Consider the following 27176-nt stretch of genomic DNA (forward strand, 5'->3'; position numbering starts at 1 on the left):
ACGAATATGCAGATGACCATGTTTCGTTGAGTCACATGTCCGTTCAGATGACCGTGTGACCTGGTGTCATCTGTCTCTGCCCGAAACGCGAAACGGAGCCATGCTCCCGACAGCGATTGTGCTGCGCTCGCCTACCTTTGACGACACTACTGCAACTACGACAAGGTCCGGAGACTCACGGGAATCCCACAACCTGGCCTCAGTTACTTTTTTAGATGTATGTGTTACCTGGCATTACACACAGGAAACTCCGCCTTCATCCTCTCCGGAATGGTATGGTCTGGGAATTCCGCGGGCGATGCTTCAAGTAAAGACCGTGACACGCTCCCGAACACGACGACGCGCCTCCCGAATCGGCGCCGAGCTCAGATAACGTCTTCTTGCCGATTTCTGCATCTCTGTATCCGCCGACCACGCACTGGAGCAGCTCCACCACTCAAATCATGTGTTGCTCAGATAACATCTTCTCATGTATATGTCAGCATCCTCACCGGTCTGGATACGTACGGGAATCCCGCAGAAAACGTCACTCTAGCCTCAGTCGACTCCTCGAAATGGTACCATGACCGACACGGTATCAGGCTGGGCACTCCACCTGGTGGTGGAGCGCAGATAGTGTCAGGCACTATTGTTCTTGCCTACTCTACGCCTCACAATCCGGATCCCACGGCAGTCCCGTGCGACACCTAGTCTCGAGTCGAACGGAATCTGAGCTCCACATAGTCCAAGTGGAGCGTGTACTCCACTGTGGCGGTCTCAGCAACGCAGTTTCACTTGTCCACGTCAACATCTATGTACGATCCGGGTACAGACGGAAATCCCGCCAACTAGCGCCAATCAAGTATCGATTTCTGAAATCCAACGGACACGGAAGGCTGCTGCACCGAAGCCGACAGCGTAGATAACGTCTGGCTCCACTTGCATACCGCCGCCTCACTCTCACGATCGGAAGACAAACGGCAACCCCGCCAACAGGCGCCAATTTGCCCACGTCTCACGATCTCCCAGTCCCTGGTGCCACTTGATTATCAACTGTCAGTCCTCAGAACGTACATGTGAGCAGGCCACCATCGTCACGGGAACCCGACGGAGAAGGGCGGCAACCCCGTCAGTGACAGTGAAGCGTTGTGTACTGTACCGTAGTGGGTTAACGGTGAGACCAACAACTCTGAACGATGCACGCGTCACGTGCGCTACTACGCAGCTTATCTGACCGCCACTTCCGCCACTTCCGCAGATACACTCATTTTCCCACCGGGGTTCCCGTACGCAGTCGTTCGCGAGGTGGGCAAGTAGAGCAATCAGATGTAATCGCGCTCCACAAGGATCAGAGGCCACCAGCACTGATCGCGATCGGTTGCCTGACTCGGCAGGATCACATGAGCCCACATCAGTACCGACGTTGGGCTCCGCAGTCAGTCGGACACACAATGTTAGTGCGGCGCCACGTACGCATATCCGATGTCGGGGCTCCGCATGGACTGTCGGCTCTCACGGTTGAGCGCGACGGTCCGTCTGTCGGACACTTGCCACCTCAATAGCATATCAGGCTGATACGTCCGTATCGGGTGACTGGTGAGAGTCACTGATCACCATCATTCCACGAGGGCATCACCTGACTCGGACCGGAGAACCAGACAGATCGATGTGCGTGGCGTCAGTATCTCTCCCTGCTCCGAGAGAGGGCAGTGGCGTCCTCCGTGCCGGGATTGTGGCATATTCTTAGCAAGGCGGTGCGAGATTTGTTTGGTACAGTCATTTCGAGTGGCCGACTTCGAGTTGTGGCAGCCCCTCATTGCTAGGGTTGATCGCACTGTGGGTCCGATGTCGGAATTTTTGGGCAACCGTATCTTGACTGGTCCAAGTGGGGCGCCCGCCATCTCGGACTCTCCAACTGGGAATCTCCACTCAGCTGGTAGATTAGGTCCCCGAAGTGGATGAGAATCTCCGCTCGGCCAACGCCAGAATCTCCAGCCCAAACGACCGACACAGTATAGTACTGTATGTCTGTTGCTCGGGCTACAGCTCTCCAATGGTCCGTCACGTGGTCCCGATGTGTCACTGCCACTGAGGGAATACCATGTTCCCGACCCGGACGGAGATGGTGAACAGCGCGATTTGCAGTGCAATCGTCGTACAAGTGGCACTGCACAATCTCCAGCTCGGTCAACGACATGGAAATCTCCTACTCGGCTAACAGATGCCCGATCAACATGGGAATCTCCGTTCGGCCAGCGAGATCGGTGTCGACACAACGATCGTACGCTGCTCTTCTCGGCCAACGAGACGAGACTTGCCGTGCAATGCCATCAGACTCTCCTACTCGGCTGGCCTGATGTATTTCCGACCCAAAAATCATGATGGTCTCCAGCTCGGAGACGATGAGGGATTTCCAGGTCAGCAATGATGGTTCTCGGTTAGCCAACGACAATCACTAACCCCCCGACGCTTAGTCACTCTGATCCCAATCCGACAACGGATAGTGAGCCTCAGTATCGCCCGATACGGCGTCCGAGACAAGTTTGGCTGCCGACATAATCTGTGTGCGCGATTTGATGCCCAATCCAAGTGCCCGTGCACAGCGACAATGAGCCAGTCGGCGATGTACTGTACCGGCCGCCGACTTGTCCTTACGCGGACGAGCTGACGCGTGCGTGAGATACCGAAGTAGGCGGACGCCGAACGCACCTCGGCCGCTGCATCTGATCACATGACGGTCCTTTCCCATTCCGAGGTCCCGGTATGACGATTTCATCCAGCTTCGACCGCAACGTCCCCTGCACTAGCTCGACCAAGGATGTGCGGGCCACCCAGGCAGCTACACCAACAGAGTTTGTGTCGTGGTCAAATCTTATTGAGCGTCGTGGACGGTACACAAGGAAGGAATGGAGATCCTCTTTTTATCTAATCTAATCACACCTCCAGATCAGGCAGAAGCAACATGACCTTTTGTCGCCAAAAACATGGCACACAGCCTCCATGTACTCCAAGCTCAAAACGAGTACTAGCTCCAAGTCCTCTCCCAAAAACTATGTCCGGCATCCACCTCCTGGGAGTTACACCCGTGACCGCAACAAAACGACATCGACCTGATTCGAGCAGGCGCTCCCGAAGGAAATTGATATAGATGTTCACGTTCTAGTCAATCGCGTTAACCACTCCGCTACGATGCCGATGGAAGATGGGCAAATTGGGCGTGAAGGGAACCCGAGGACACCACTGAAGTCGGGGGTTATGAGGGCTACGGGCGATGTATATGGCGATAGCAATGTGCGACGAGTGGACGGCCAGCTTCTCTTTGTGACCCCAGTTGCAAGCTAGGCTGGGAGAACTCGAAACAGCGGTAGGGACGCGCCTCGATGTCAATGGAGCGGTTTGGTCGGTTGGGCACATGGCGGTCACGTGATATTTCACCCTTACGCCGTTGTAACCAATTTCTGACGTTGGTGGACGGCTGTCCTGCGATCCTGCGATCCTGCGATCCTGCGACTAGTTGGACTCGTGAGGTTGTGGCATATCAGTGGAAAAGTGGGCACAGGCTTATTGCCGCCAGCGCGGGGTCCAGACGCATGCGCGCATCTAGTTCTACTCTGCAGATGGGGGGACCAGCAGCTTGGGCCGGGATCAACGGCCGATGAAGCCTTGATCATCGTCATTCAGAATACATCCAACTAGCCCAACCGTATTACAGGACTCGCCGTTACTCGCTACTTATGAGAAAGTTTCCTGTGCTGGCAGGCCTGTGTGTAAGCACTATCCCACGCCGGCATGCGAACATGTCCTCCACATCCGCACGCAATATGTCTTGCCTCGTACGCCATCCATCCTCCACATCCCATGTGCCATCTCATCGGCACTTCCACTCCCCATATCATCGTCTCTCATCTCGTCTCCTGACCGACTCACCTAGCCTACGAGCAACAACCGCGTTTCGACGGGCACTGCTTGCACTTGCAGTTGGCGCACTGGCAGTTCCCAGCGCAATCGCAGTTGTCGCCGGGCGTCGAGCAGCTGGACGTCAGCGAGTCCCGAAAGTCGTTGCCTTGAATCGTACGGCCTGCCCTCGTCATACGACCTCAGCACCGCGTCTCGCCCGCTCCTCTCCTTTGAAAACCCTCAAACGTCTACACAAACACGCCCCCACGTAGCCCTGTGTTTGTGCTTCGGCTTCCGCTGGCAGCCTCTGAGCCCCTGCTGTCCTTTGTCCTATGCTCAACCCGGCAGACTTACTTGCAGTCCTTAGTCTCCTTCTTCGGGCACGACGGGCACTTGCACTCGGCACACTGGCAGTTGCCAGCGCACGTGCATCCCTCACCGGGCTGCGAGCAGCTGTGCGTTAGCGGGATGTTTGACGGGGTCCAGGACTTGGGCGGATCTGCACCGTCGTAGCCACCGGTCAAGGCGCCACATGCGCCCATACGCTAGCGACACGTCCACTGGGACTGGTCGCAAACCCTACTCCATCTGCAACTAGTTACTCACCGGCACGCCGCCGCCTTCTTGGGGCACGAAGGGCACTTGCAGTCTGCACACTTGCAGTCACCGACACATGTGCATCCCTCACCGGGCTGCGAGCAGCTGCGAATCAGCACGCCTTGCAATGGGTTGACTGTTGTTCATCGCGCCCATGCCTCGGCCACCTCCTGTACTGTGCGTGTCCCAGTGACACATGCACGTGAACACCTCGTGCATGCATGCACGTCCACCTCAGTCCCACGGCTCGCCACGTTGCGACCTCGCCTCCAGCCATAACCAGGCACTCACCTGCATCCTGCTGCCTTTTTCGGACACGAGGGGCACTTGCAGTCCGTGCACTTGCAGTCGCCGGCACACGTGCATCCCTCACCAGGCTGCGAGCAGCTGAGCGTTAGCGAGCTCGGCCGAGATGGAGTGTGTGTCATGACGGTGGACGCTCATCTCTGTCACACCCTGTCCAGAGCGACATGGACACGTACAGCCCGGGCGCTGATTTTTGGTCGCCAGTCCTCCACCCTCGATGAATTACTCACCTGCAACCCGCGGCCTTCTTCGGGCACGACGGGCATTTGCAATCCGCACACTTGCAGTCGCCGGCACACTTGCATCCTTCACCAGGCTGCGAACAGCTGAACATTAGCGAGCCGTTCAACGTGTTATATCCGGTCTACTCTGCCCAAGAGACACAGATCCACACATGCGCCGCCCATCAGAGCGAGTTACTCACTTGCACGCCTCTGCCTTCTTAGAAGGGCACGAGGGGCATTTGCAATCCGCACACTTGCAGTCGCCGGCACACTTGCATCCTTCACCAGGCTGCGAACAACTGTGCGTTAGCGAGCTGTGGCGCGTTTAACGGCTGGGAACCCATCGCAATCGCAACTGCCCATCCAAGCGCACGTCCAACCTAACGCACGGGTCGTCACCTCCACTTCACCCTCGTGGTACTCACCTGCAACCTGCTGCCTTCTTGGGGCACGAAGGGCACTGGCAGTTTGTACACTTGCAGTCTCCAGCGCACTTGCAACCCTCGTTCGACGTCTTGGATTCACATGAGCAGCCCATTGTGTGTTGTGTTCTTGAAGTTGAGGATAGGGAGAGAGAGAGAGGGAGAGGAAGGTGGGAGTGAGTTGGGAAGATAAGTGTGTGATGTAGACCAGAGGAAGGGAGTGGCTATAAGGGGCTACAGTTGTCAAGGTGGCGAGCTTGTTGGCGGGCGCAAATGGCTCACGGTTCAATCTTCTGTCAGCTGAAATGCCTCTCCTGCCCGTGGATGATCGAGATCTCAAGCTCAACGTGGCTCGACGTCATGACATTCCGGGCGGACATATTTCGATCTCCATACCTCCACTTTCGAATTGTGTCATTGGAATCTTGAGAATCTAGAATCGAGTCGTCACCTCGCAATCTGTCAAGCTCTCAACTGGATAAACATGCGCCGAGCCGCGCGCCCCGTCCTCGCTCCAGGCCGCCGCGGCATCAGAGCCCTCTCCGTGTCCGCGCACACGCTGGAGCATCCGACCCCTGCTTCGCTTGAATCCCACCTCTCGACGCTCCCATGCAACGCAACCCTCCTCTTCACACTCAGCACCTCCATCCAGTCGCCGGACGTCGGACCCCTCCTCGCCGCACTACACTCGTTCCCCTATTCCTACTCCCTCCCATCCTCCGCGACGGTGGGATCGGACTCGCGCCGCAACCACGTGGTAGGGAGCTTCCACCAGAGTGCGACGCACACCCCCGAGGTCGCTATCGCCGCCTTCGCCCCAGATGTAGAGGAGGGTGAACGCGTACGCACGTTCTACTCCGAGGCCACTGGGCGTGCACCCGCAAGCGTAGGGAAGTGGTATCGCACCGACGAGCCGGATTGGCCCGAGGACGAGAGGGGCGGCAAGGTCGGCGAGCTCGACGAAGTGCTAGGAAGTAAGGGATGGGAGGGGGTTTGGGCGGCTCGTGGTGACGACACAAAGATTCATCTCGGAGATGGGGTTGAGAGTATCGTCACACTCACGGATGGCACGCCGTCGCCTGTTCTTCGAGCGCTGGGAGCTCACGGCGCCATGACTGTGAGATGCATGGGAGAGTGGGCTGACCCCAGACCGGCCTCGTTGCTGCTGCGACCCCGTTCCTCACAGGCAGACCGTACACGCTCTTCTATGGCGGGCAGGTGTACGGCGGTGGCAGTGTAGGCGTTGGGATTACGCGCCCCTGCAACACCGTTATCGAGTATGGCGTCGAGCCGCTGGATGCGCCGGCCAAGGTTGCTGGGTGAGTCGGGAAGGAGCAAGGGGGGAGAGTAGAGACGGAAAGCTGGGGTGAGAGTAGGGAGGAGGGAGTGAGGGAGCAGGTAGCCATTCCAGGCCGTTCAGGTCAACAATACCCTGCACGCAGAGCTGGAGCGGTGAACGCTCCTCACAAACTTACCAAGCTTTGCTCACACCAGCGCACGCGGTAACCTTCTTCTCTCGTTTGACGGACGCAACTCAAACCCGACGCAGTGCCTCATTGCCGCGCTGCAGGCGCGCGACGGCAAGGGCCGGAGCGGGATCACGAAGGACGAAGAGTTCTACCTCGCGATCATGGAGCCAGGGGTGAGTGACGCCGCTGAAGTGAAAGTCGATTCTTGGCTCCTCGCCCTGGTGTCGGTTACATCTTGAATACAGACAAGACATCCCTCCAGCTGTAACGTGGTCGCCAGCTGACCCCAGTCTCCCACACCTCGCGTCGTTCGTATCCTGTCGGGCGATCCGTCCCGCGGCTCTATCTCTCTAGAAACTGAGCATCCACTGTTCCCGGGCCAGTTTGTGCAGGTGAGCCCTCCACCGCAGCTACACCAAATCAGCCGAGCTGACACCAGTTCATGCACCGCCCCACCGCCCCACCGCCACCTCAGGCTTTGGCGGACACGCTCCACTTCGCTGTACTGCCACGCACGGACGAGCTGGCGCCGGCGCCCCGCACCGGCTCACCGGTTAGGCGCGAAGGCTTCGTGGCGGCCAGCGAGGGAGGCTTTGTGCACGGTCGCGAGCCGTCAGTGTGTACTGTTGCTGGTGCGGTGTTGGGCGTGAGTTGGTAGCGCATCCTGTCCGTGTACAAGCCGCGTCGCGTGGCAGAGGAGTGTCGTGAGATGGAAACTCCGTACCGATGGCACGTGGTGAAGGGTTCTGTCGTGACCGTTCCCTTGGTGCCACCACGCACTTCCGCACTGACTTCCGCTGTTACGGGAATGCGCGGGAATGCTACGGCGGCATGTGTATGTGTTGGTGTGTATTTGTTTAGAGTAGCGACCCGTCCGCGTGGTGGCGTTGGGGTAGGACTAACACCCGATCGAATACATACAGTACCTTGAGCACATGTCAAGGGAGTTGCAAACCACTGACCATTCCACTTGGATACTCCGCCCTGCCCAAACTTGGATACCCCGCATCCATCATATGCCATAGCAGGTAGCACCCGACAATTTCGGGGTCTCTAATGTGTTTTACATCTCCCTCCAATAGCACAACGAGTCGCCGTTCCGTCCACTAATCTACCCGCGACCCCACACCAGATGGACAGATATGGACATGCGGCGCTGCCGCCAAGGCAGCTCAAAACACCAGCTAAACGATTGAAAGCCAGTGGAAAGTGGTACCGGCGGAAACTAGTGCTAAACCAAACGTTTCACCCATCATTCCCCTATCACCCTCTGGTCAAGACTGTCACTGTCGCCGTGCCTTGCACTCATCTCCAAGCTCGTTACCAAAGTTCAAGTAAGTGTGGCTGACCAGTTGATAGTTATAGAATGCCCCGAACCCGACTGAGGAGCTTGCAGCTGTGATTCAGGTTAATGTACTATTATCCAGCTTCTGGCATCCGGCTTCGATTCGATGACTTTTCCCAGGGCTGCTTACGACATGGCCCCGCCACGAATTTTGGTGACTCCCGCCACATACAGGGAGCGGTCTCCGATCTCCGATCACTGAGCCGCTGACAGAAGATTGAGGGCCCGCGCGCATGGATGTTGGGGGCGTGGGATTTTTACATCACCCATCTTCCAGCTGGGTCACCAAGGCCCAGAATTCAGACATCTAATGGCTTGCCCAACATGCAATCCTTCTATCAACTGTAAGCAAATGAGAAGGACAGTGGGTCTGTACGTCATGCGGCCTTTGCCGACTTGTGTATGGGGCAGCGCCACACGTCCCGCATATCGCGCCGCAATTCATGCCCGCGGCTCCTGTTCGGCTCGGTCTGCAGTCTGAATGATGGGCATGCGAAACCGGGTTCATGAGATAGATTGATCTTATGAAGATTTGCTGTTATTCAGTGCCCACTTTCCACCCGTATGCATAGGCTGTGACGCACCTATGGCGATATAGATGCAGGAGAGATTTATTATAGCGCCATGTGGTATGCGGTCTTCGATTGAAGTGGATGAACTGGCTCTGATTTTCTAGCTGTCTCCACTGTCTAGCTGTCTACCTGATTTCGATCTTGTTGCATGGGGTGGCCAAATGATCAGGGTTAGAATATTTATGGTTCAGGGGTTTGAACGACGGGCCGTTCTTGATCCTGAGCCTGCATTGCGCGGGACGGTCGCAAGGTCTTTGGATCTTTTGGGCTACAATTGTTTCAGTGGCGACTGTGGCTACTGTGGCTACCGTGGCTACTGTGGCTTTATCAACTCTACAGTAACTACAATATACATTTGAAAGGCCCTTAGCCTACTGTAATCTGTGGCTCGGGGGCTCCGAGCCGCCTTCTCCTAGCTTCTGCGTTACCGATACCACGGGTCCCACTCACCACTCACAACTCCTTTTCTTACTCTTTCCATTTACTCATCTCCACGCTTTGCTCTTTGATTTCTTCCTGGCTTTCGCCAACCGGCATCGACCACCTTCCCCTCCCCTTCCCTTGACGGCACGAAATTCCCTTGTCTACTCTGGCTAGCCACATCCTTCACCTTGCCCCCCAGCTCATTCACCTTCCTTCCGCCCACACCCAACGCACCCAACCCCCTTTGACGTAACTCTGTTAACACTTTTCGGTGAGTGCGCCCGCGTTCTGTCGTGTGCTGTGCACTGCGGCTGTGTGTGGATCCGTTCTGTTCGGAGGCGTGACGACGACTTGTCCGGGCTCAGCACTGTGTGATCCCGAGCAGATCAACCGGGGACATGTTGCTCGGGCACATCACGCCTCGGGCAGATTGATACTGTCCACGCGGGATAAAAACTCCCGCCAAGACGGCCTGGGCAGATCGACAGCTTCTCGAAGCTGTCAACTTGGCTGGCGAACAGATCATCCGTATGCTTTGGCCCATCAGTGGCGTTCTCTCGACGCGCCTACGACGCGGTCGTGATCCCGATTTGTTTCGCGATCCGTATCTACCAGATTCGTGATCAGGTACAGGCATCTGGTGAACTGGTGTGAAGGTTTCTTGGTGGTATCGGTGGGGAGGACACAGTAGTGCACAGACGGATGGCTACAAGAGTGCGACGCTGCTCCTGGGTCATGGGCAACATACCGTCGGACCCTGAATGGCCATTGATGGGTGCTTGCAGATACTTGGGCTCATTGGCCGCACGGGGTTGGGGGCTCACTTGCGGAAGCATATTCCTGCAAGCGGGGCATCGGTCTGCGAAGGCCCAGTCGTGTTAGAGGCCCAGCCGTGTCAGAGGCGGGTAAACACGGGCACACAATTCGCACAGTAACCATTCCCTGCACATCTGCACGGTCCAAGTGCCCCTGGACGCCTCATCACTGTTGAGCATCGCGATTGCAGTGATGGACAGGATGATGTGGGGCTTGGGTCAACGCGACAGGCTTTTGTCTTGGATCTTGGACACACGTCTCGTGTTCGGGTGCTCTTGTGGTAAAGGCTACCACTGTTGGAGATTTCAGAAGTCTAATGGGTGCTGCAGGAAACTTGACAGAGCCCTAGAGGAACCCTCCCTTGGACACCTCAAGGCAGGTTGCCTTGTGCCTTGAGGGGTCCCTTGAGGAGCAAGTTGTAACCCCTTCCCTGCCGCAACCTTGATTTGGGGCCTTTTGGTGGTGACCACCAACTAAGGACCAAGGTCGTCTCCATGCTTTCGACCTCTGGCGCTGTTACAGTCTCTTTTGCACACATCAACGCACGCATATTCACTCTCTCGGTTTCTTTTCCATCTCATACTCTCCTTCATCATCATCTCTAACTCATAGCTTCACCACAGCACCGCCGGCCAAGCGCCGTACTCGTCCATCATGTCGGGCCTCCACTTCCTTCCAGACGGCACTCTCAACAGGACAGACCCCTTAGTCTTGGGTGAGTACCGAGTACAAGCTTCCCTCCCCAAAACTCGATACACTCATCCACACACGCACACAGCGTGCATGTGTACACTCGCTGACCTTGAAAGCAAACGAGAAACTTGCACAGTACTATTCTCAAGGCCATGGCAACCCCGTCCCAATCGATCCCATCCCCGGTGTCATTGTCGCCTCCATCCTTGTCTCCATCCTCGGCTCCTATGCCACTCTCCTTGTCCTCGGCCGACGCACCTCACCCCGAGGAGCGCGCAACCTCGCTCTCCTTCTACTCGCCGCTGTGTGCTTTGCCGCCGTCGCTGTTTGGGGCATGCACTTTGTCTCCATGATTTCCATCCGTCTCAACGCAACCCGAGGTCTCAGTCACATCGGTCTGAAGGAAAGCGACATCGGACAGGTCGTGTGGTACATCACTGTGAGTTACGTGAAGCTATGCGTCCGCCGAACCCCCACTGACGCCGTCCCCAGTTCTCTCCAGGTATGACGGTTCTTTCACTCTTCGTACCTCTTGTCGCCACCGCGTTCGCGTTCTGGTTCCTCGCGTCTGAGGTTGAGTTCAACTACTGGCGCGGCTTGATCTCTGGTATCATTGTCGGCCTCACCAGTGAGTCACTACTAGCCTGCTTGCTTCTGGTCATGGGCCCTAACTTCCCCAGTCGGCCTCATGCACTATTCGGCTGCGTTCAAGCTTCCGTACCTCGCCCCAGAGTACACGACCGTCACAGTAGTGTTCTCGCTCATCCTGGCGTGTATTGCAGCAACTGTTGCTCTTGGCCTCTTCTTCCGACTGCGTGAGCAATGGCAGGACTCGTTCTGGAAGCGCTGCGTCTGTGCGCTTGCCCTCGCGACCGCCGTTTGCGGCATGCACTACCTCGGGTTGGGCGGCGCCCGCTACTTTGTCAAGCAGAACATTGCTTTCCCCGAGAAGGGTGCCGTGCTGGAGTCTGCTACCAAGGGCCCGTGGGTTCTTCTCTCCGGCAAGTCGCAGGCCAACCGTCTCACCGTTGCCATTGGCGTCATGTGCGCGTGCATCATTGCCCTCTCCGCGGCCATTGCCATTCTCGACTACCTCATTCGTCGCGACATCCGTAACAAGGCCCGCCACATTGTCGTCGCCAGCGCGGCTTTCGACCCGACTGGCAAGCTCCTCGTGCGTCACGACGGTACCATTCCCATGCAGATCATCCAAACGGACGCCGACCTCTCACGCGTCCTTAACGAGCTGGACCCCCGCCGCCCCACCTTCCAGTGGCTCTACCAACTCTCGTTCAACTGGCAGATTGTCACGCCATTCGTGCCGCGCATCCTGCGCGAGATTGCCAACCGTGGAAAGACGACCGAGACACCGCCTCCTCCGACCTCTGATCGCAGCATGAACCGCTCGGTCTGGGAGCAGCTCCTCTTCCGTTCCCGCTTCGTCGAGGCATGTGTGCTGCTTGCTCACCAGCTCGACCTATCGATCGAGTCGCTCGGTGTCATGTTTGACCGGGTCCTCACCACCGGTACCCGGCAGCAGAGTCCGGGTGACGCCCTCGGGGATGAGAAAAACCTCAAGGCCGACGACGAGAGCTCGATCCACGGCATCACGGTCCATCTCACGGCGTCTGAGGGTGTCATGCTCTTCATCGTCCGCACTATCGGCCACGGCAACCCTGCGTCGCACGACGTGCCTTCTGCTGAGAAGCAGTTAGGCGTCTCGTCGGACAACGTCGACTCGTACCTCGTCCGTGGTTACCGACTAACCGAGACGCGCTTCTTCTCCAAGACGCTTGCCGACAACATGGGTGTCTCGAAACAGGAGATGGACGTATTCCTCTCGGCCTGCAAGACGTACGCCAAGCGTGGTACTCGCGCAGTTGTCCAGTCTGGTGGCGCGTACCTCGGTCTCTTTGGTGTGCGCCCGACATCTGACAACGGTCTCGACGTCCTTGTTTACAACTTTGCTCGTCACCAAATCCCAGCCTACCGCCTGCCCGACGTCAGCTACCCGCTCACTCCCAGCATGCGCGCGTTCATCCGCGATTGTGCCAATCTATCAATGGGCGAGGTGCTACAGAGATGCAACGACGCAGTGCAGGCTGCGGAGAACTCGGACAACGGCTCGATTTTGTCGCTCGACGAGACGCTGTACGAGTTCCAGGCCGCCATTGCGGTCGCTGTCGAGGCGCTCACTACTGCGCTACGTTGCTGGCCCGATCTCCAAGTGACGGCCCGCCTGTCGCCTGAGATCCTCGGTCTGCCGACATCGGACAGTGATGACAAGCTCCCTGCCCAGATGATCGTGTTCGAGGTCGTCCTTGGCGCCCCTGAAGCGCGTATCACTCCAGTACAGTCGCGCGCCTCAGGTGTCCAGGCTCCAGGTGTCCGCTCGGGTCGTCACGACTCTGACAAGCCCCCGGCCCCCTTTGTCTACACGCCCTACAACCTCTTCACCAAGTCGCAGACTATGCTCATGCGTGCGCGTGGCCGCCAAGATTTCAATCGCGCCTCCCAAGCTGACCTGGGGCGTCTTTACCCCTTTATTGCCAATGACGTGGCCGCCGAGCTGCGCGAGGCCGAGGAAAAGAAGCGCCGCGCGAACGGCCGCTTCACCTCGAGAATGTCCAAGATTTCCAAGGGCCTTTCGGTCGACACATCTGGCCGCGCTCCCTCGTTCCGCGAGGGCGCGCACGAAATGGAGATGCCTGTCTCTCCGGGCAGTGAACCCGATGGCGAGTCTTATTCTCCGGGCGGCAGCGCCAGTATCACGAAGCTTATGGGAGCAGCCGTTCCACCCGCAGGTGTTCGAAAGGTCGGCGACGGGTTCGGCCGCAAGGCGGGTTCAGTCAAGACGGACCGCTTCGAGGAGGAGGAGGACTTGCGCTCGCAGACCACGACTGACGCGCCTGGTCCAGCTGTGTACGGCGACATCCGCTTGAAGGCCGAGGGCTGGTACTCGCGCTCGATGCGCACGATGGAGCGCAACGACCGCGGCGGGTTGCTTAATGGCGTCGACCTGAGCGAGTGAGGGCATAGATAGAGGTGTGTGCAGTGCAGCAGGGCAGCACACTTTGCCCGCGGTGTATTTTATAAGTTTCTTTGGGTGGTCTGATGTGGGCCAGAGTGACAGCGTGGGGGTTCTATAGTGTCTTCTTATTACAATACTCTACGCACGAACTCTTTGTTCTACATAGTGCTTTGATGTATACATTTGTAATCCCCACAGTGTGCGGCGAGGGACTGAGCACGACGCGAACAATCCCAACGAGGAGCGATTAGGTGCCAGATGGACACTAGTCGAGGAACAGTCTCACGCATTGCCTCGAGGTACAGGAACGTCAAGTACATGAAACATTGAAAGGTGCCCGTACCTCTGACGTTGCTCCATTGCGGGTGACTAAGGAAGGCACAAGTTTGGAGGGCTGGAATAAAAGGAGTGGTGGGGTAGGATCGAGCACTGAAGCATGTCTTCATGTCTGGGTGGTGAGCAATGTTGGAACACGTTGGAACAGTGGATTCGATAGTCATGGCGCAGTTCAGAATAGGATTTGGATGGTGCTGTGACTGGCAGACCAGGAATTTCGGTGGAGGATTCGACGAAATGTGGCTGTGCGTGGTTACTAGTGCCGTTCATTTGCCAAGCCTTAATGTGCTGTGGCCGGAGATTTGACAAGGAACCTTACAGCACGATTCAGACGTAAACTGTGATGAAGCCAAGACACGTGATCATTGCTGCGCGATTCCAGCTCCAAGACCAAAGTGAGTTCTCTCTCGCCTGGAAATGCGCACAGATGCAGACAACCTCTATATTACATATATGCTATGGTGTTGTGCCGGCCTCGGATGTGCTTGCCGCACCTACGCATCCCCCAGCTTCTCCCGGATACGCTGCACAATGTCGAGGTACGCAGTCGTCGCCGGACTGTCGGGGTACGCATCGAGGAAGCTCTCTCCCTGGTCGCACAGTGCGCCGATCCTGGGATCGAGCGGCACCTTTCCGAGGACCTCGATGCCAAGTTCCTTGCCCATGGCTTCGGCGCCTCCTGTCGTCGCGACGAAAATGTCCGACTCGCCATGACATTTGGGACAAACAAATCCGCTCATGTTCTCCACGAGCCCTAGAACAGGCAGCCCGACCTTGTGGCAGAAATCGAGCTCCTTGCGCACGTCCTGGAGCGCAACTTCTTGTGGCGTCGTAACGAGCACCGCCCCGTCTACTCCACTCTCAGCGAGATATTGAACAACACTAAGGTGTTCGTCCGACGTGCCGGGCGGCGTGTCAACGACCAAATAGTCCAGCTCGCCCCACGATACGTCCTTGAGGAACTGCTTGATGAGGCCGTTCTTCCTGGGCCCGCGCCAGATCACAGCGTCTGCCCGCGAGGGGAGGAGGAACCCAATAGACATGACGGCGAGGTTGTCGGCTGCGTAAGCTGGAGACCAGCCCTCGGCCGAGGTGTGGATTGTCGCCTTCTCCAAGCCCGTCAGGAGGGGGATCGAGGGTCCGCAGATGTCCACGTCCATCAGGCCCGTTTGGAGGTCGGGATCTGCCGCCAGCGCCCATCCCAAGGCAGCAGTGAAAGTGCTCTTTCCCACACCACCCTTGCCGGACAGGACGAGAATCTTGCGTCGCACGCCGGCCATACGCTCCCGGATGGCTGGGAGGTCGGGGTCGGGACCCTTGGGTCCCTCAGCACAGATCGCCTGATTCGGGCAGCCGTCGCAGGCGTCCGCCTTGCCTGCTTGTTCGGAGGAAGGGCCCTGGGGTGAGCGCGCGGGATTGGGGTGAGGGGAGAGGGGGGAAAGGAGATGGTGGGTTGGGAGAGTGGCATTGAGGTTGGCGTGGTCGATAAGGAGGACAAGAGGGGACAGCGCCGCAATAAACTCACAGGACAGTGCTCCGGCGCATCTTCAGGAATCTCCTCGCTGTTGGCTGCTCCATTACCGTTCACATTGCCATTCGCTCCATTCGCCGTTCCGTTCGCCTTGGCTGTACCATTCGCGTGCTCGCCGCTGCCGTTCACGCCATTCACTGGCCGAGCCTCTGTCGATTCGCCATCTGGAGACATTTTGTTGTGTGGAGTGATACAAGTTTGAGTCCTTGAGTGGGGGTGGCGAAGATATGGAAATGGATCCTAAATGGAGTTACGCATCCCGAAATCGCGTGCTGACTGATCGGCAGGGTGGAGCGGGTTCAAATCGGTCAAGGGTTTCGCTAGAGAACTGGCGCATTTCGGTCCTCTCTCTACAGCACTTGATGCATCAAAACAATTCGCGTCAGATCTCCATCTCCATCTCGCTCTCGCTATGTCGTCCATCCCGCCTCAGGATCTCCTGTAACACATCTCGCTTGCCCAATGTATATCTACGTACTCCCCAATATCCATACCCTCTTGCGCGCGCTTGGCAGCCACATACTTGTCCCTCAGTTTTTCGGTGCGCAGCTCTTAAAGGACGGACGTAGATGTTGCGCTTGATCTTGCCGCATTAAGGGGCGGGTTGGGAGAGGTACTCGCGTCCAGGAGTACCGCACCAGAGAGGAGATGCAGTGCGGCGGGTAGCGGGAAGCAGGATAGAGGTCGAGCCCACGTGTTCAATCTCACGTGGAATTGGCCAGAGTGTTGTCGAGAGGGTCGTGGCGATGGCGGTGAAAGAGGTAGGTTGGATCAGGGGCCGCGATTCTGGATAAAGTCCGAGGCGAGTTCTGGTTCCATGTCGACGTCGGACATGAGCGACAATGAGAAAGTGACCAGTCGCAGTGGTCAGAACGCACGCGAACAGATGTGAGATCATACTACAGTCGTCAGCAGTCTGAGATTCATTCCGACCATCAGAAAATGGCACACATTGAGTCAACTCCTCCGTCACACCGTCGCATTCGCTATGATGTGCAAAACCTAACATCTACAGACACTATTAGGCTCTATCTTACCACCGTGGGCCGCCGCCACGGGGCGTCCCGCCACGAGTCGCACCACCACCACGGGGCGGCGGGCCCTGCCCGCGACGCCAGACACCAGGCTTCTCCTCCGCTGGCGCCGTCGAGCCGGGCGACCCAGGAGTGGCAGGGGAGCCGATGCGGGGCGAGCCGCCGGGCGACCCATTCGCCGCAGCAGGCGCACCACCCTGGCGGGAAGCCGCCTCCTTGGCCGCAGCGCGCTCGCGCCAGCCGCCGCCGCCGCCACCGCCAGCCGCAGCACCACGCGCAGCAAAGACGGGCGGGCGGGTGCTCGAAGCCGGCGCGGTAGTCGCAGCAGGGGCACGCTGAGCACCAGCGCCCGAGCGCTCGCGGCGGCGTGCCTCGGCCTCCTCCTCGCGCTGCTGGCGGAGGCGGAGCACTTCGGCATCCCGCTCGCGCTGCCTCTCGCGCTCGGCGCGTGCCTCAGCCGCCTTCGCCTCCTGCTCCTTCCGCCGAGCCTCGATCTCGGCTTTGGCCTTGGCCTCCTTCTCCTCGCGCTCCTTAATGAGGCGCTCCTCCTCCTCGGCTCTGCGCTGGGCCTCCTCCTCGGCCGCACGCTCCGCCTCCTCCTCCGCCTCGCGGGCCTCCTTCTCGGCCCAGTGGCGCGCGAGCACCGCGGCCGCGAACATCTTTTTCTCCTCGACAACCTTGGCGGCCGCAGCCTTGCGAGCAGCCTCGAACTCTCTCTCCTGCTGTGACTCGACGGCACGGCGCGCGACGAGGTAGTCGGGCATCATACGGCCAAGACGGCCCTTAAGCTCGCGCATAGCGGCCTGCTGAGCGATAGCTGCATCACGCGCCGACTTGTTCGCGCGGTCGTGCGCAGAACGGTCCTCGGTCTTCTGACGCTCGTAGTCGCCCGCCAGAAGAGGACGCTCCTCCTTGCGGTACGCACGCTCGAGGTGGTCCATGCGCTTGCCGATGATGCGGAGGCGCTCGTTGAGCTCGCGCTTCTCCTTGGCAATGTGCTCGACCTGCATCGCGACAATCTTGGACGTGTCGAGCTCCTCGTCCTTCATCGTCGAGATGTCGACCTTGAGGTGGCCCTTCTGCGCCAGCTGCTCGGCGAGCTTGCGCGCCTCGTCGCGGCGAGTTGCCTCCATCTGGCGCTGCAGGCGGTCCATGTCGGCCTGGCGCGCAGCCTCCTTCTCGCGGCGTGCAGTTTCCTCGGCAAGCTGCTTGGCGCGCTCAGCCTTGGCAGTCGACTCCTCGCGCTCGCGGCGGAGGCTCGCCTCCTCCATGAGCTCGCGACGCTTCTGCACAATAAGGCGCCGGTGCTCCGTGCGCTTGCGCTCCTCCTCGGCGTCCGCGAGCGCCGCAGAGTAGGCCTCCTCGCGGGCTACCGAAGGCACCGGGTTCAGGTAGTTGAGCGCAGTGTGGAGGTACAGAGCGAGGTTGGAGAGACGGTGGAGGTCGGCGCCAGGGGCGGCGAAGTTGACCGTCTTGGCGACGTGGTCGACCGTGGCGTTGATGTCGCCGCGGCGCGAGGCAGTCATGAGGAACTTCTCGAGGGCGGGCATGTCAGTCGCCCAGGGCCCGTTGTCGAACGCCTTAACGAGCGAGAGGATGTGCGAGAGCGAGACGGTCTCGTACACACGCGAGAGCTCCTGGATGAGACGCGAGAGCACAACGTCACGGAGAGCGGGGAGGTAAGCGGCGTAGTCGGCCGAGAGGTTGGCAACAATGGGAGCAAGCTGCTTGCAGGCCTTAAGGGGCTGGAAGTCGGTCTCAATGATGTTATAGAGCTGGCGGACCTCGGCGGGGACGCGCTTAAGGTGCTTGGCAGCGGCATCCTGGACGAGGGCCTCACGCGTGGGCATCTTGGGGAGGTTGAGGAGGGCGATGAGACGCTGCTTGGTCTCGACGTCGCCAAGAGGCACAGCAAGGGCCGAGAGCAGGACAGCAGCAGGGGCGTTCTCCTTGACGGAGCCCGCACGCTCAGCGTACTGGTAGTAGCGGCTCCAGGCGGCAGCGTGGAAGACGGCGACCTGCTTGCCGCCTTCGGCGTTGAAGATCTGAGTGAGCTTCTCGTAGTAGTTGGCCATCATCGAGGGCTTGGCGCCCTTCTTGCCGGCAACGAGGTCGTGCACGTCCTGGATCGAGCGGAAGGCCTCCTGCCAGAGCTCGAGCTCAACGGCGGTCTCGAGCTGCAGGAAGCGCGTGTCGAGGTGGCGTGACAAGGTCTCGGGGTCGGCGAGGTTGATCGAGTGCGCCTGGTGCGAGTACTTGGTAGCGTTCTGGAGGTCCTTGCGGAGACGCTGTTCGCAGAGGCGGCGGAAGTCGCTCTTACGCTGGTGCTGCTTGCAGAACGCAAAGGCGCGGTTGGCAATCTGCTGGTAGACGAGCTCGAGGCGGTCGTTGCCCTTGGCAATGTCGAGTGACACGTCGTACGCGTCGTACGTGAACTTTTGGGCAGGGTGGACGAGGCGGCGCTCAATGCGCTCACGATCGCCCGCGCTCTCGAGGAACGAGTCGTACAGCATAGTCACGGGTTGGAGGCGAAGGTCGTCGTCCTGCTCCTCAGCCGCGCCGCCGCCGAGAGCTGCAATCTCCTTCTCCGCCTTGACCATCGCATCGGCGAGGCGTGCCTCAGCCTTGTCGATAAAGTGCAGGAGCACCTTCTCGATCGACGCAACATTCACATTTTGCGCAGTGTTCTTGTACTGCACGAGCACCTCGCGCGCATCACTCTTGCGCTGCAGCGCAACGCAGAGGTCGAGGTATTTGATGACGATGGGCTCGAGGGTCGGGATCGGCGCATTTCTGAAGCGGCGACTGGGGTTAACAGGCGCGAGAACAATGGACGTACGCAAGGAACACCTCGGAGAGGAACTCAAAGGCCTGAGCCTGCGACTGGGACGTGTTGAGAGCAAGGAGCTCCTCTGCGCGCTGACGTTAGCTCTGTCTTTCTGGCATCCGCACCCTCAGCGCGTTCTCGGGCTTGACGTAGACGGGAGGCATGGTGCGTTGTAGTTGTAGATGAGATGTGGCCGGAGGGGTGTCCGGATTTTTGGTTTGGGGGATTTAGCAGACTAAGTCTTCCTCTCTGCCAGCGGTGACGCGTTACGGCAGTGATTTATCGAGCGTAGTCGCTTAGGGATTGAGGGGAAGGGTGGAGGTGGTGAGGGCGAGGAAGTCGACAGCGAGCTCGTTGTCCTCGGTCTGCATCTGCCATCCAGCGTGCCACAACCTGAACATCGAAAAGTGAGAGCAGCCTGGTGGCGGTAATGCCGAAACCTCCGTCCACGTGGTGAATTGTGGCGATGAAGGGGTACGGTGTGTGCCTTGACTGAGCACTGCGGGATGTAATCGGGCCGTAGGTTCGACTGGGATTCATGTTATGAGCTAATGGGCCTATGGACCTGTGAGCCTGTGGGCCTGCGGTTTTGCGGGGAGTTTGCGGGGTCTGACTGACAGACTAGCAGTCAAGACCTGACGCACAGTCACAAGAGCCCCTCAGTGGCTCAGTCGCTATGGTGATGGGCCATCGCAGTTGCTTACATCTGATTAGTGACGCCGTCAGGCCATACCATCCAACCAACCACCCAATCCATCCAACATCCATCCACATCCCTCGCCACACCATCGCCATCAAACCATCAAGAAGCCATTTCTTCCATCCGACTATCACTCACTCTCTCATTTATAATTCAACCATCAACGTTAGCAACGACTCTCACATAACCAGTCGAGGCCATGGCGCAGTCTCTTCAGCACTTGTAAGTGACACTACTTCAGCTCAACACTCACTCTCAGCGGCCGTGGAGGTGAGCAATTCTCGTCACTGGCCACCCATTCCATCAACTAACCATAGCCCTCCGGGTGGCCAAAAACTATACCAAGGGTTACAGTGATACCCAGGTTAGCTAGTGGGCATTGCATTCAAGCTCACGCCAGACGAAAGTGCGCGATGCGACATCGAACGACCCATGGGGACCCTCAGGAACGCAGATGAACGAAATCGCTCAGCTCACATACAACCAGTGCGCGCACCGGATTGACCTTTAGCTGACAACAGGGGTGACTTTGTTGAGATCATGGAGATGCTGGATAAGCGCCTCAACGATAAGGGCAAGAACTGGCGGCATGTGTTCAAGGTGCGTCGAGCCACACACCCCTGGAGCTTCAGGCTCTCGCTACCGCCCGGGCTCCTGCTCCTCGTCATCTGTCTGTGATGGCAACCGGGCGCTCGTATGATGACATGGAACTGGGCTGACATCTAGGCGCTAACTGTTCTCGACTACTGCTTGCATGCGGGCTCGGAGAACGTCGTGGTCTACTTCAAGGACAACCTGTACATCGTCAAGACGCTCAAGGAGTTTGTCTACGTCGACGACCAGGGCAAGGATGTGGGCCACAATGTCCGCCAGAAGGCCAAGGACATTACGAACCTTCTGCAGGACGAGGAGAGGCTTCGCACCGAGAGGCGACAGAGAGGTGCGATGCGTGACCGAATGCTGGGGAACATTGCAGACAGCGGCCTGCAAGGCGAGGAGGACTTGGGTGACCGGCGCAACGGGAACGCACCGCGTCGCCAGAGGCCAGCCAACTACCGCAACCCGTCGCGGGAAGAGGACGACGACCTGCAGCGCGCACTGCAGGAGAGCATGGACACGAGCCGTGAGGAAGACAAGAGACGCTCGCAACGAGTCAAGGAGGAGGACGACCTCCAGAAGGCGTTACGGTTGTCAGAGGAGGATGAGGCGCGCAAGAAGCGGGAAGCTGAGGAGGCCAACCAGCGTGCACTAATGGACGACAACTTCCAGCTCGAGAGCAACAACCAGTACTCGCAGCAGAATCAGCAAGGCATGGGAATGATGAACACAGGCTTCCCCCTCGTCGACACGAGCACGGGCTGGGGCGGCCAGCAGCAGCTCCAGCCACAATTCACCTCGTACAACGTGAGTTGTGTACAGCTAACTTCTGACTCCAGCCATTCTATGCGCAGATGCTTGCGCAGCAGCAACAACAGCAACAACAACAGCAGATGATGCAGCAGCAAGAAATGATGCAGCAGCAGCAGATGCTAGAGCAGCAACGTCAGCAGGAGGAGTACATGCGCCAGCAGATGATGCTGCAGCAACAGCAAAGCCTCATCCCACAGCACACGAGCGTGGGATCCAACAATCCTTTCGCACCACGCCCACAGCAGCAGAGCCTGCTCGACCAGGGTTCGAGCAACCAGAACCAGAACAATTCGCTATTCTCCAACTCCTTCCTCCCTGTACCCAGCGTGCAGACACAGCTGCCACAGCAGCCCACCTCCCCTGTCCAGTCGCCAGTCTCGGCGACGCCAGTGTCCCCAGCCAAGCCCGCATGGCAGGCCCCCGTCGACAAGGACGACGGACAGCACGCTCACCTTGCCAACCTCCTCAGCGCGGGCCGCGAAGGCGGAACCGACACATTCGGTAACGTCGGCAATCTCCGTGAGTTCGTGCCCGTGGGAAGTCGGGAAATCGCACTGCCCTCTGATTCCCCCCAAACAACCCCACAAGATTTCACTGACGCCAGGCTTCGGTGCCAACAACCCGTTCGGTGGTATGGGCAGCCAAAAGACAGGCATGCCGCAGCAGCAGAAGCCGAACGACCAGCCATTCTTCCAGATATAGGTAGCCATACCCGAGCGCCGTTGTGTGTCGCTCGGTGCCGAGGGTGAGACGTTTGTCTAGATGAGATTCTGTAGTTGTTGATGTTGGTTATGACACGTTCCGTTCGTCGTTTCTGCTTTGACTGATGAATGTGAGACGTAGAGTGCAGAGTGGGCGCGACAACAAATGACAACCGACCTCCACTTTTGCGCGTCATAAATCACTAAACATGACTCACCCCACAATTCACTGTATCACCCAAACACCCATCAGATCACAACCGGCCACCATAGAGGACGCATGCTCCTCTCCTTTCCTTGGCGTCTGACTCTCCCTCTATTATCAGCAATGGCTCGTCCCACTCGCGCCGCCGCAGCGGCGGCCGCTGCAAAACGCGCACGCTCATCCTCCCTCAGCCTGACAGACACCGAGTCTCCGCCTCCCAAAAAGATGCCCAAGAAGGCATCCACGGCCTCAACTGCCAAAGCAACCGCGTCCAAGGCATCCTCCAAAGCCGTCGGAAAGACGGCCTCGTCGCGCAAGCTTGCCTTCCCCCCAGCAGGCCTTGAGGGGCCCTACCCCGCGCGCCTGGGCAACCCGCCCTTCGCCTTCCCTCCTGCGCCGGAACTCATTCCACCGGGCGCAACCACACCGCAAGTCAGCGGCGGCCTCCTGTCCGCTGCTGACGCGCTCAGCCGCCCCCTCCTGATCGGAGCGCACGTCAGCGCGGCTGGCGGTGTCGCGACCGCCCTCCTCCGAGCTGCTAAGTTAGGTGCGAACGGCCTAGCGCTGTTCGTCAAAGGCCACCGGACGTGGAAGTCTAAGCCGCTTGAGGAGGAGGCGATTGAGAGGTTCAGGGAGACGATGAAGCCAGAGAGGGAGGGCGGTGAGTTGGAATTAAGGTGGAGCTGATGGCAGGCGTGGGTTACGGACCCGAGAGCATCCTCGTCCACGGTAACTATCTTATCAATCTGGGGTGAGCTTCCGGACCCGCCTTCGAGGCTGACACCAGAAACCCTGACGAGTCCGTGTACTTCTTTTCCCGTCCTCACCGCTCCCACTCTCTCCTCTTCCGTTCTTCTCCACTTCTCCACTCCTCCACTTCTGAGACTGACAGCAGAACCAAGTGGAACACGGCGTACGAGTGCTTCCGCGACGATCTGGACCGGTGCCACAAGCTCGGCGTCAAACTGTACAACTGGCACCCTGGAAGCACTGTCGGCGCGTGCACCAAGGACGAGTCCTTCGCGCTGGTTGCCAAAGCCATCAACCGCGTGCACAAAGAGGTTCCCGAGGTAATCACGGTAATCGAGAACATGGTGGGTTTCAAGTTTATTTTACCCATGTTGTGTGCTGACGCCAGGCGAATGCAGGCTCCAACATCCTCGGAACGGCGTTTGCCGACCTCGCAGCAATGATCGCGCTGGTGGACGACAAGGCACGCGTCCGCGTCTGCCTCGACACCTGTCACACGTTCGCTGCTGGCTATGACCTGCGCACACCCGAGACCTACGCCTCCACCATGGACGAGTTCTCCAAGGTGGTCGGGTTCGAGTACCTCGCCGGCATTCACCTGAACGACTCTAAAGCGCCTCTAGGCGGCAACAAGGACCTACACGAGAACATCGGTCTTGGCGAGATTGGCCTGACTGGTTTCAGGGAGCTGGTGCGCGACCCGCGCATGGCGGGCATCCCGATGGCGCTCGAGACACCGAGTGGGCCCGAGGACGGAGTCATGTCCGAGATCTGGGCGAAGGAGGTCGCGCTTCTTTACGAGATCCAGGCTGTACCTGACACCGAATGGGAGGAGCGCAAGGTCGAAATTGAGGCGAGGTGGAGGAAAGAACGGGACGCGATTTCGCCGCCCAAGGCTAAGTCTGTCAAGAAGACCGCAAGCAAAAAGGGAAAGAAGAAGCAAAGGAGCGAGAGCGAGGCCGATGACAGCGATTAGGTTCGTGCGTAATGCCCAGCAGACCTGCACAGTTACAGACAAGGCTATTGAGTTACAACAGCTGCGGTGGAATATTGTTGATGACCCTGTGCGAGGATGTTCTATGATGACAGTGAACGTGACACGCTATCGGGCATGAAAGTAGCATCAGGCAGCCTCTATCGAAGAAGGCGCCCAGAAGCGGGGCGCTGGGTTGGCCTCAGCAAAACAAGCCTTGCCTCTGCCTCTGCCCCTTGGGGCGATCCGGGGGCCGCCACAACGCTCTCCTATGTCCATGTTGCACACTTCAGATCTCTGCAGGTTTCATGGTCTGAACGTGTCGAGCTCATGCCGAGCTCAAGCAGTAGATCTTGGAGCCCGTGCATAGCAGCTGCCAGCAGACCATCGACAGTGCAAGAAGCAATGTCTTTCTGTCCCCGTCACCTCCACCTGACAAGAAAAGGTGATGACGCATTCGCCACCCGTGCCTGAAGAGACATCTGGCACGCTTACTCGGTGCCGACTTGTTCTTGCAAACACACTCTCCACGATCACATCTTCATTCTCATTCTCTAGTTCATGACCTTGTGGTAGCCCACTATGCCTCCACCAGACCCGTTCTGGATTTGCCATGAGGTACGTCGTCACCTGCCCTGTGCACGCGCCTTACCCGGTCCACGCCGACAACGCGCGGCGATGGGCTAGGCCGTCAACCTGCGGTCTTCCAGCTTCCCGTCTGTTTTGACATCGCTGACACCAGTGCGGCGCGACGATGCGTCCCCTGACCGTGAACTATTCAACTGAACATGAACTGACCCAGATTGACGGCGTTCCGCACTGCGCCTCATGCGACTCCGAGTTCATCGAAATTGTGCGTGCCCTCGTCCCTTTCCCATTACATTCGCCCTTCCTTGTTCATTTCCAGGCCCCTAACCCCAGCTCGACCCCGATATCAACCCTGATCCGATGCATGACCTTCCTCCACCGCCGCCTACTCGGCCCGGCCGTGTTTCTCCACCTTTTGGTCCCCCACCATATCCCGCGAACCGGCCCATTGGGCCGGGGCAGCAACGTCCCCAGCAGGCGGACGACGGGGGTGGTGGCCTCCTGGGCGGCTTATTCAACCTCTTTGGCGGCGGCGGCGCGTCCGGCGCCGGTCAGGACAACCATCAGCCCCGTGCCCACGGCCAGCAGCCTGGCGGCGGCCGGTCATGGGAGTGGAACTTCGGCAATGGTGCCGTTCGTGTGCAAGGCTTCTCTGGGCCTGCGCCGCGGCAAGACGGCAGTTTCGGCAATCCGTTCCTCCCCGGACAAAACCCTTGGGTTGGTGGGTATGCTGGCGCCCCAGGCCGCGACAATCAGGGACTTGATGCGTGAGTCTAGCTAGGTGATGACTAAGCTGACTACAGCTTCTTCCGTGGTTTCGGGGCACCGTCCCCAGGCGTCCGGGCGCGAGGCGGTGGTGGTGGCGGAGCTCCAGAGCCTCTATCTGGCGGCGACCTCCTCCAGGCGCTCATGCAGATTGTAATGGAGGAGGGCGCGCAGCCCATTCCGCTTGGCCCGAACGGGCAGCTGGGAGACTACGTCATGACTGAGCGTGAGCAGCTAGGTTAATGATATCCGCAAGCTGATGGCAGGTGGATTCAACGACATCCTGGAGCGCTTGATGCAGGCTGCTGGACCACAGGGCCCGCTTCCAGCCTCGCAGGAGACGATCCGGAGTCTCGAGCGCTTCACCTTTGACGAGAAGACGCTTGGTGAGCTCCGTTCTTGTTACTCTCGGCTGACTCCAGCCGCGAGTCCGTACAAAGACTGCCCTGTCTGCATGGACGACTTCGTGGTCGGCGACGCGGTGATAAAGATCCCCTGTGGTCACGAGTTCCATCCTGACTGCCTGACGCCGTGGCTCGAGACGAACGGGAGCTGCCCTGTGTGGTGAGCTTCATCGACATCTCGTTACTGACATGAGTCGACACTCGCTAGTCCCGCAAGAAGGAGAGGAAGACGCACCCGGTAGCCAACCATCGCAGCCTCAGGCCCAGGCTCAGGCTGGCCCATCAAGTGGTAGCTCACAACCTCCTGAGCCAGCGCCACCTGCTCACCCTGGCGTTCTAGGTGGTGCGCAGGGCGCTATCACGAGCGTGCTCAATCGTCTCTTCGGACAAGCCGGCACGACCGAGCAGCCTCCTTCCCCAGTGGACATAGACAGGCCAAGCTCTAGCCGACGGCCGTCGATCTATAACGTACCTCCATCCCCTGCCAACCCCACGGATGACCCTCCAGAGCAGCTCATCGACTTTGACACCCCAGTGCGCACGACCCCGTCGACGGCACCGAGACGTCCGCTGCCGGAATGGGCGCAGATGGCGCGTGGGATGCAGGTGCCCGGTACGCGCCAGGCGCCGAGTGGGTCGCGTCCGTCTTCTTCCTCTCGTCCTCTGCCACGCGCACCCCTACCCAACCAGCCACCACTACCCGCATCCAGCGGCGGTACGAGCACGTTCGGGCAGGGCGGCCTTGTCCCTCGGACCGACCTGTTCGACTCGGACGTCGCCCAGTTCCGCGCTATGAGAGCCGCGGGTGATGTCCAGGTGATGCCCTGGAACTCGCCGAACCACCAGCATGTCGTCGTACCGTACGTCGAGGTCGGGGATGAGGCCGAGGTTGACGAACCGCGGATCTTCTGTCACACCCCCGGCTCCAACGCGGTTGGCGACTTTGGCCTTCTCCAGCTTCGTCGTGTGGCCGGACGGGCGGAGGCTGGCCCAGTCCGCGAGGGGCGAATGTGCTGCCACGTCGTGGAGCGCGGCGTGACGGGTGAGGCGGCGATGGGCCGCATTATGCGCGAGTGTCCGGGCGTGCAAGAGCCGACCGCGACGCTGAGCTATAGCGGGCCGGCGCCGGGATCGGTGTCGGCCGAGGATGTGGACTAGTTTTAGATCTAGTCGCCCGA

At 58.9% G+C, this 27176-nt stretch overlaps 8 protein-coding genes across 8 annotated transcripts; 5 read left to right on the plus strand and 3 right to left on the minus strand.

The window, feature by feature from the left end:
- Positions 1-3711: 3711 nt before the first annotated feature.
- CcaverHIS019_0210240 (uncharacterized protein) lies at positions 3712-5541 on the minus strand (the record flags this gene model as incomplete). Its single annotated transcript, XM_060598101.1, has 9 exons — positions 3712-3740; positions 3907-3911; positions 3967-4011; positions 4231-4329; positions 4483-4578; positions 4765-4860; positions 5010-5105; positions 5204-5302; positions 5429-5541. The coding sequence occupies 9 exons, from the start codon at positions 5539-5541 to the stop codon at positions 3712-3714; spliced, it is 678 nt and encodes a 225-aa protein (XP_060454928.1).
- A 368-nt stretch (positions 5542-5909) lies between these two features.
- On the plus strand, positions 5910-7552 carry CcaverHIS019_0210250 (uncharacterized protein; the record flags this gene model as incomplete). The annotated part of the gene is made up of 5 exons (XM_060598102.1): positions 5910-6542; positions 6575-6744; positions 6920-7067; positions 7185-7286; positions 7334-7552. The coding sequence occupies 5 exons, from the start codon at positions 5910-5912 to the stop codon at positions 7550-7552; spliced, it is 1272 nt and encodes a 423-aa protein (XP_060454929.1).
- Positions 7553-10704: 3152 nt separating this feature from the next.
- CcaverHIS019_0210260 (uncharacterized protein) lies at positions 10705-13774 on the plus strand (the record flags this gene model as incomplete). The annotated part of the gene is made up of 5 exons (XM_060598103.1): positions 10705-10765; positions 10860-11182; positions 11236-11371; positions 11424-13478; positions 13533-13774. 5 exons carry the CDS (start codon positions 10705-10707, stop codon positions 13772-13774), a joined length of 2817 nt encoding a protein of 938 aa, XP_060454930.1.
- Positions 13775-14604: 830 nt separating this feature from the next.
- On the minus strand, positions 14605-15815 carry NBP35 (uncharacterized protein; the record flags this gene model as incomplete). Its single annotated transcript, XM_060598104.1, has 2 exons — positions 14605-15507; positions 15636-15815. 2 exons carry the CDS (start codon positions 15813-15815, stop codon positions 14605-14607), a joined length of 1083 nt encoding a protein of 360 aa, XP_060454931.1.
- Positions 15816-16674: 859 nt separating this feature from the next.
- On the minus strand, positions 16675-19666 carry TIF32 (uncharacterized protein; the record flags this gene model as incomplete). The annotated part of the gene is made up of 3 exons (XM_060598105.1): positions 16675-19480; positions 19515-19594; positions 19628-19666. 3 exons carry the CDS (start codon positions 19664-19666, stop codon positions 16675-16677), a joined length of 2925 nt encoding a protein of 974 aa, XP_060454932.1.
- Positions 19667-20401: 735 nt separating this feature from the next.
- Positions 20402-22314, plus strand: CcaverHIS019_0210290 (uncharacterized protein; the record flags this gene model as incomplete). The annotated part of the gene is made up of 8 exons (XM_060598106.1): positions 20402-20424; positions 20462-20472; positions 20520-20566; positions 20603-20688; positions 20724-20802; positions 20929-21606; positions 21639-22131; positions 22217-22314. The coding sequence occupies 8 exons, from the start codon at positions 20402-20404 to the stop codon at positions 22312-22314; spliced, it is 1515 nt and encodes a 504-aa protein (XP_060454933.1).
- Positions 22315-22641: 327 nt separating this feature from the next.
- Positions 22642-24244, plus strand: APN1 (uncharacterized protein; the record flags this gene model as incomplete). The annotated part of the gene is made up of 5 exons (XM_060598107.1): positions 22642-23179; positions 23212-23269; positions 23306-23317; positions 23414-23612; positions 23657-24244. 5 exons carry the CDS (start codon positions 22642-22644, stop codon positions 24242-24244), a joined length of 1395 nt encoding a protein of 464 aa, XP_060454934.1.
- A 579-nt stretch (positions 24245-24823) lies between these two features.
- Positions 24824-27156, plus strand: CcaverHIS019_0210310 (uncharacterized protein; the record flags this gene model as incomplete). Its single annotated transcript, XM_060598108.1, has 8 exons — positions 24824-24859; positions 24984-25010; positions 25044-25094; positions 25163-25596; positions 25633-25820; positions 25861-25980; positions 26017-26158; positions 26193-27156. The coding sequence occupies 8 exons, from the start codon at positions 24824-24826 to the stop codon at positions 27154-27156; spliced, it is 1962 nt and encodes a 653-aa protein (XP_060454935.1).
- Between the last annotated feature and the right edge of the window lie 20 nt (positions 27157-27176).

This window comes from Cutaneotrichosporon cavernicola, assembly GCF_030864355.1.
Source record: "Cutaneotrichosporon cavernicola HIS019 DNA, chromosome: 2".
In the NCBI taxonomy this organism is placed as follows: domain Eukaryota; kingdom Fungi; phylum Basidiomycota; class Tremellomycetes; order Trichosporonales; family Trichosporonaceae; genus Cutaneotrichosporon; species Cutaneotrichosporon cavernicola.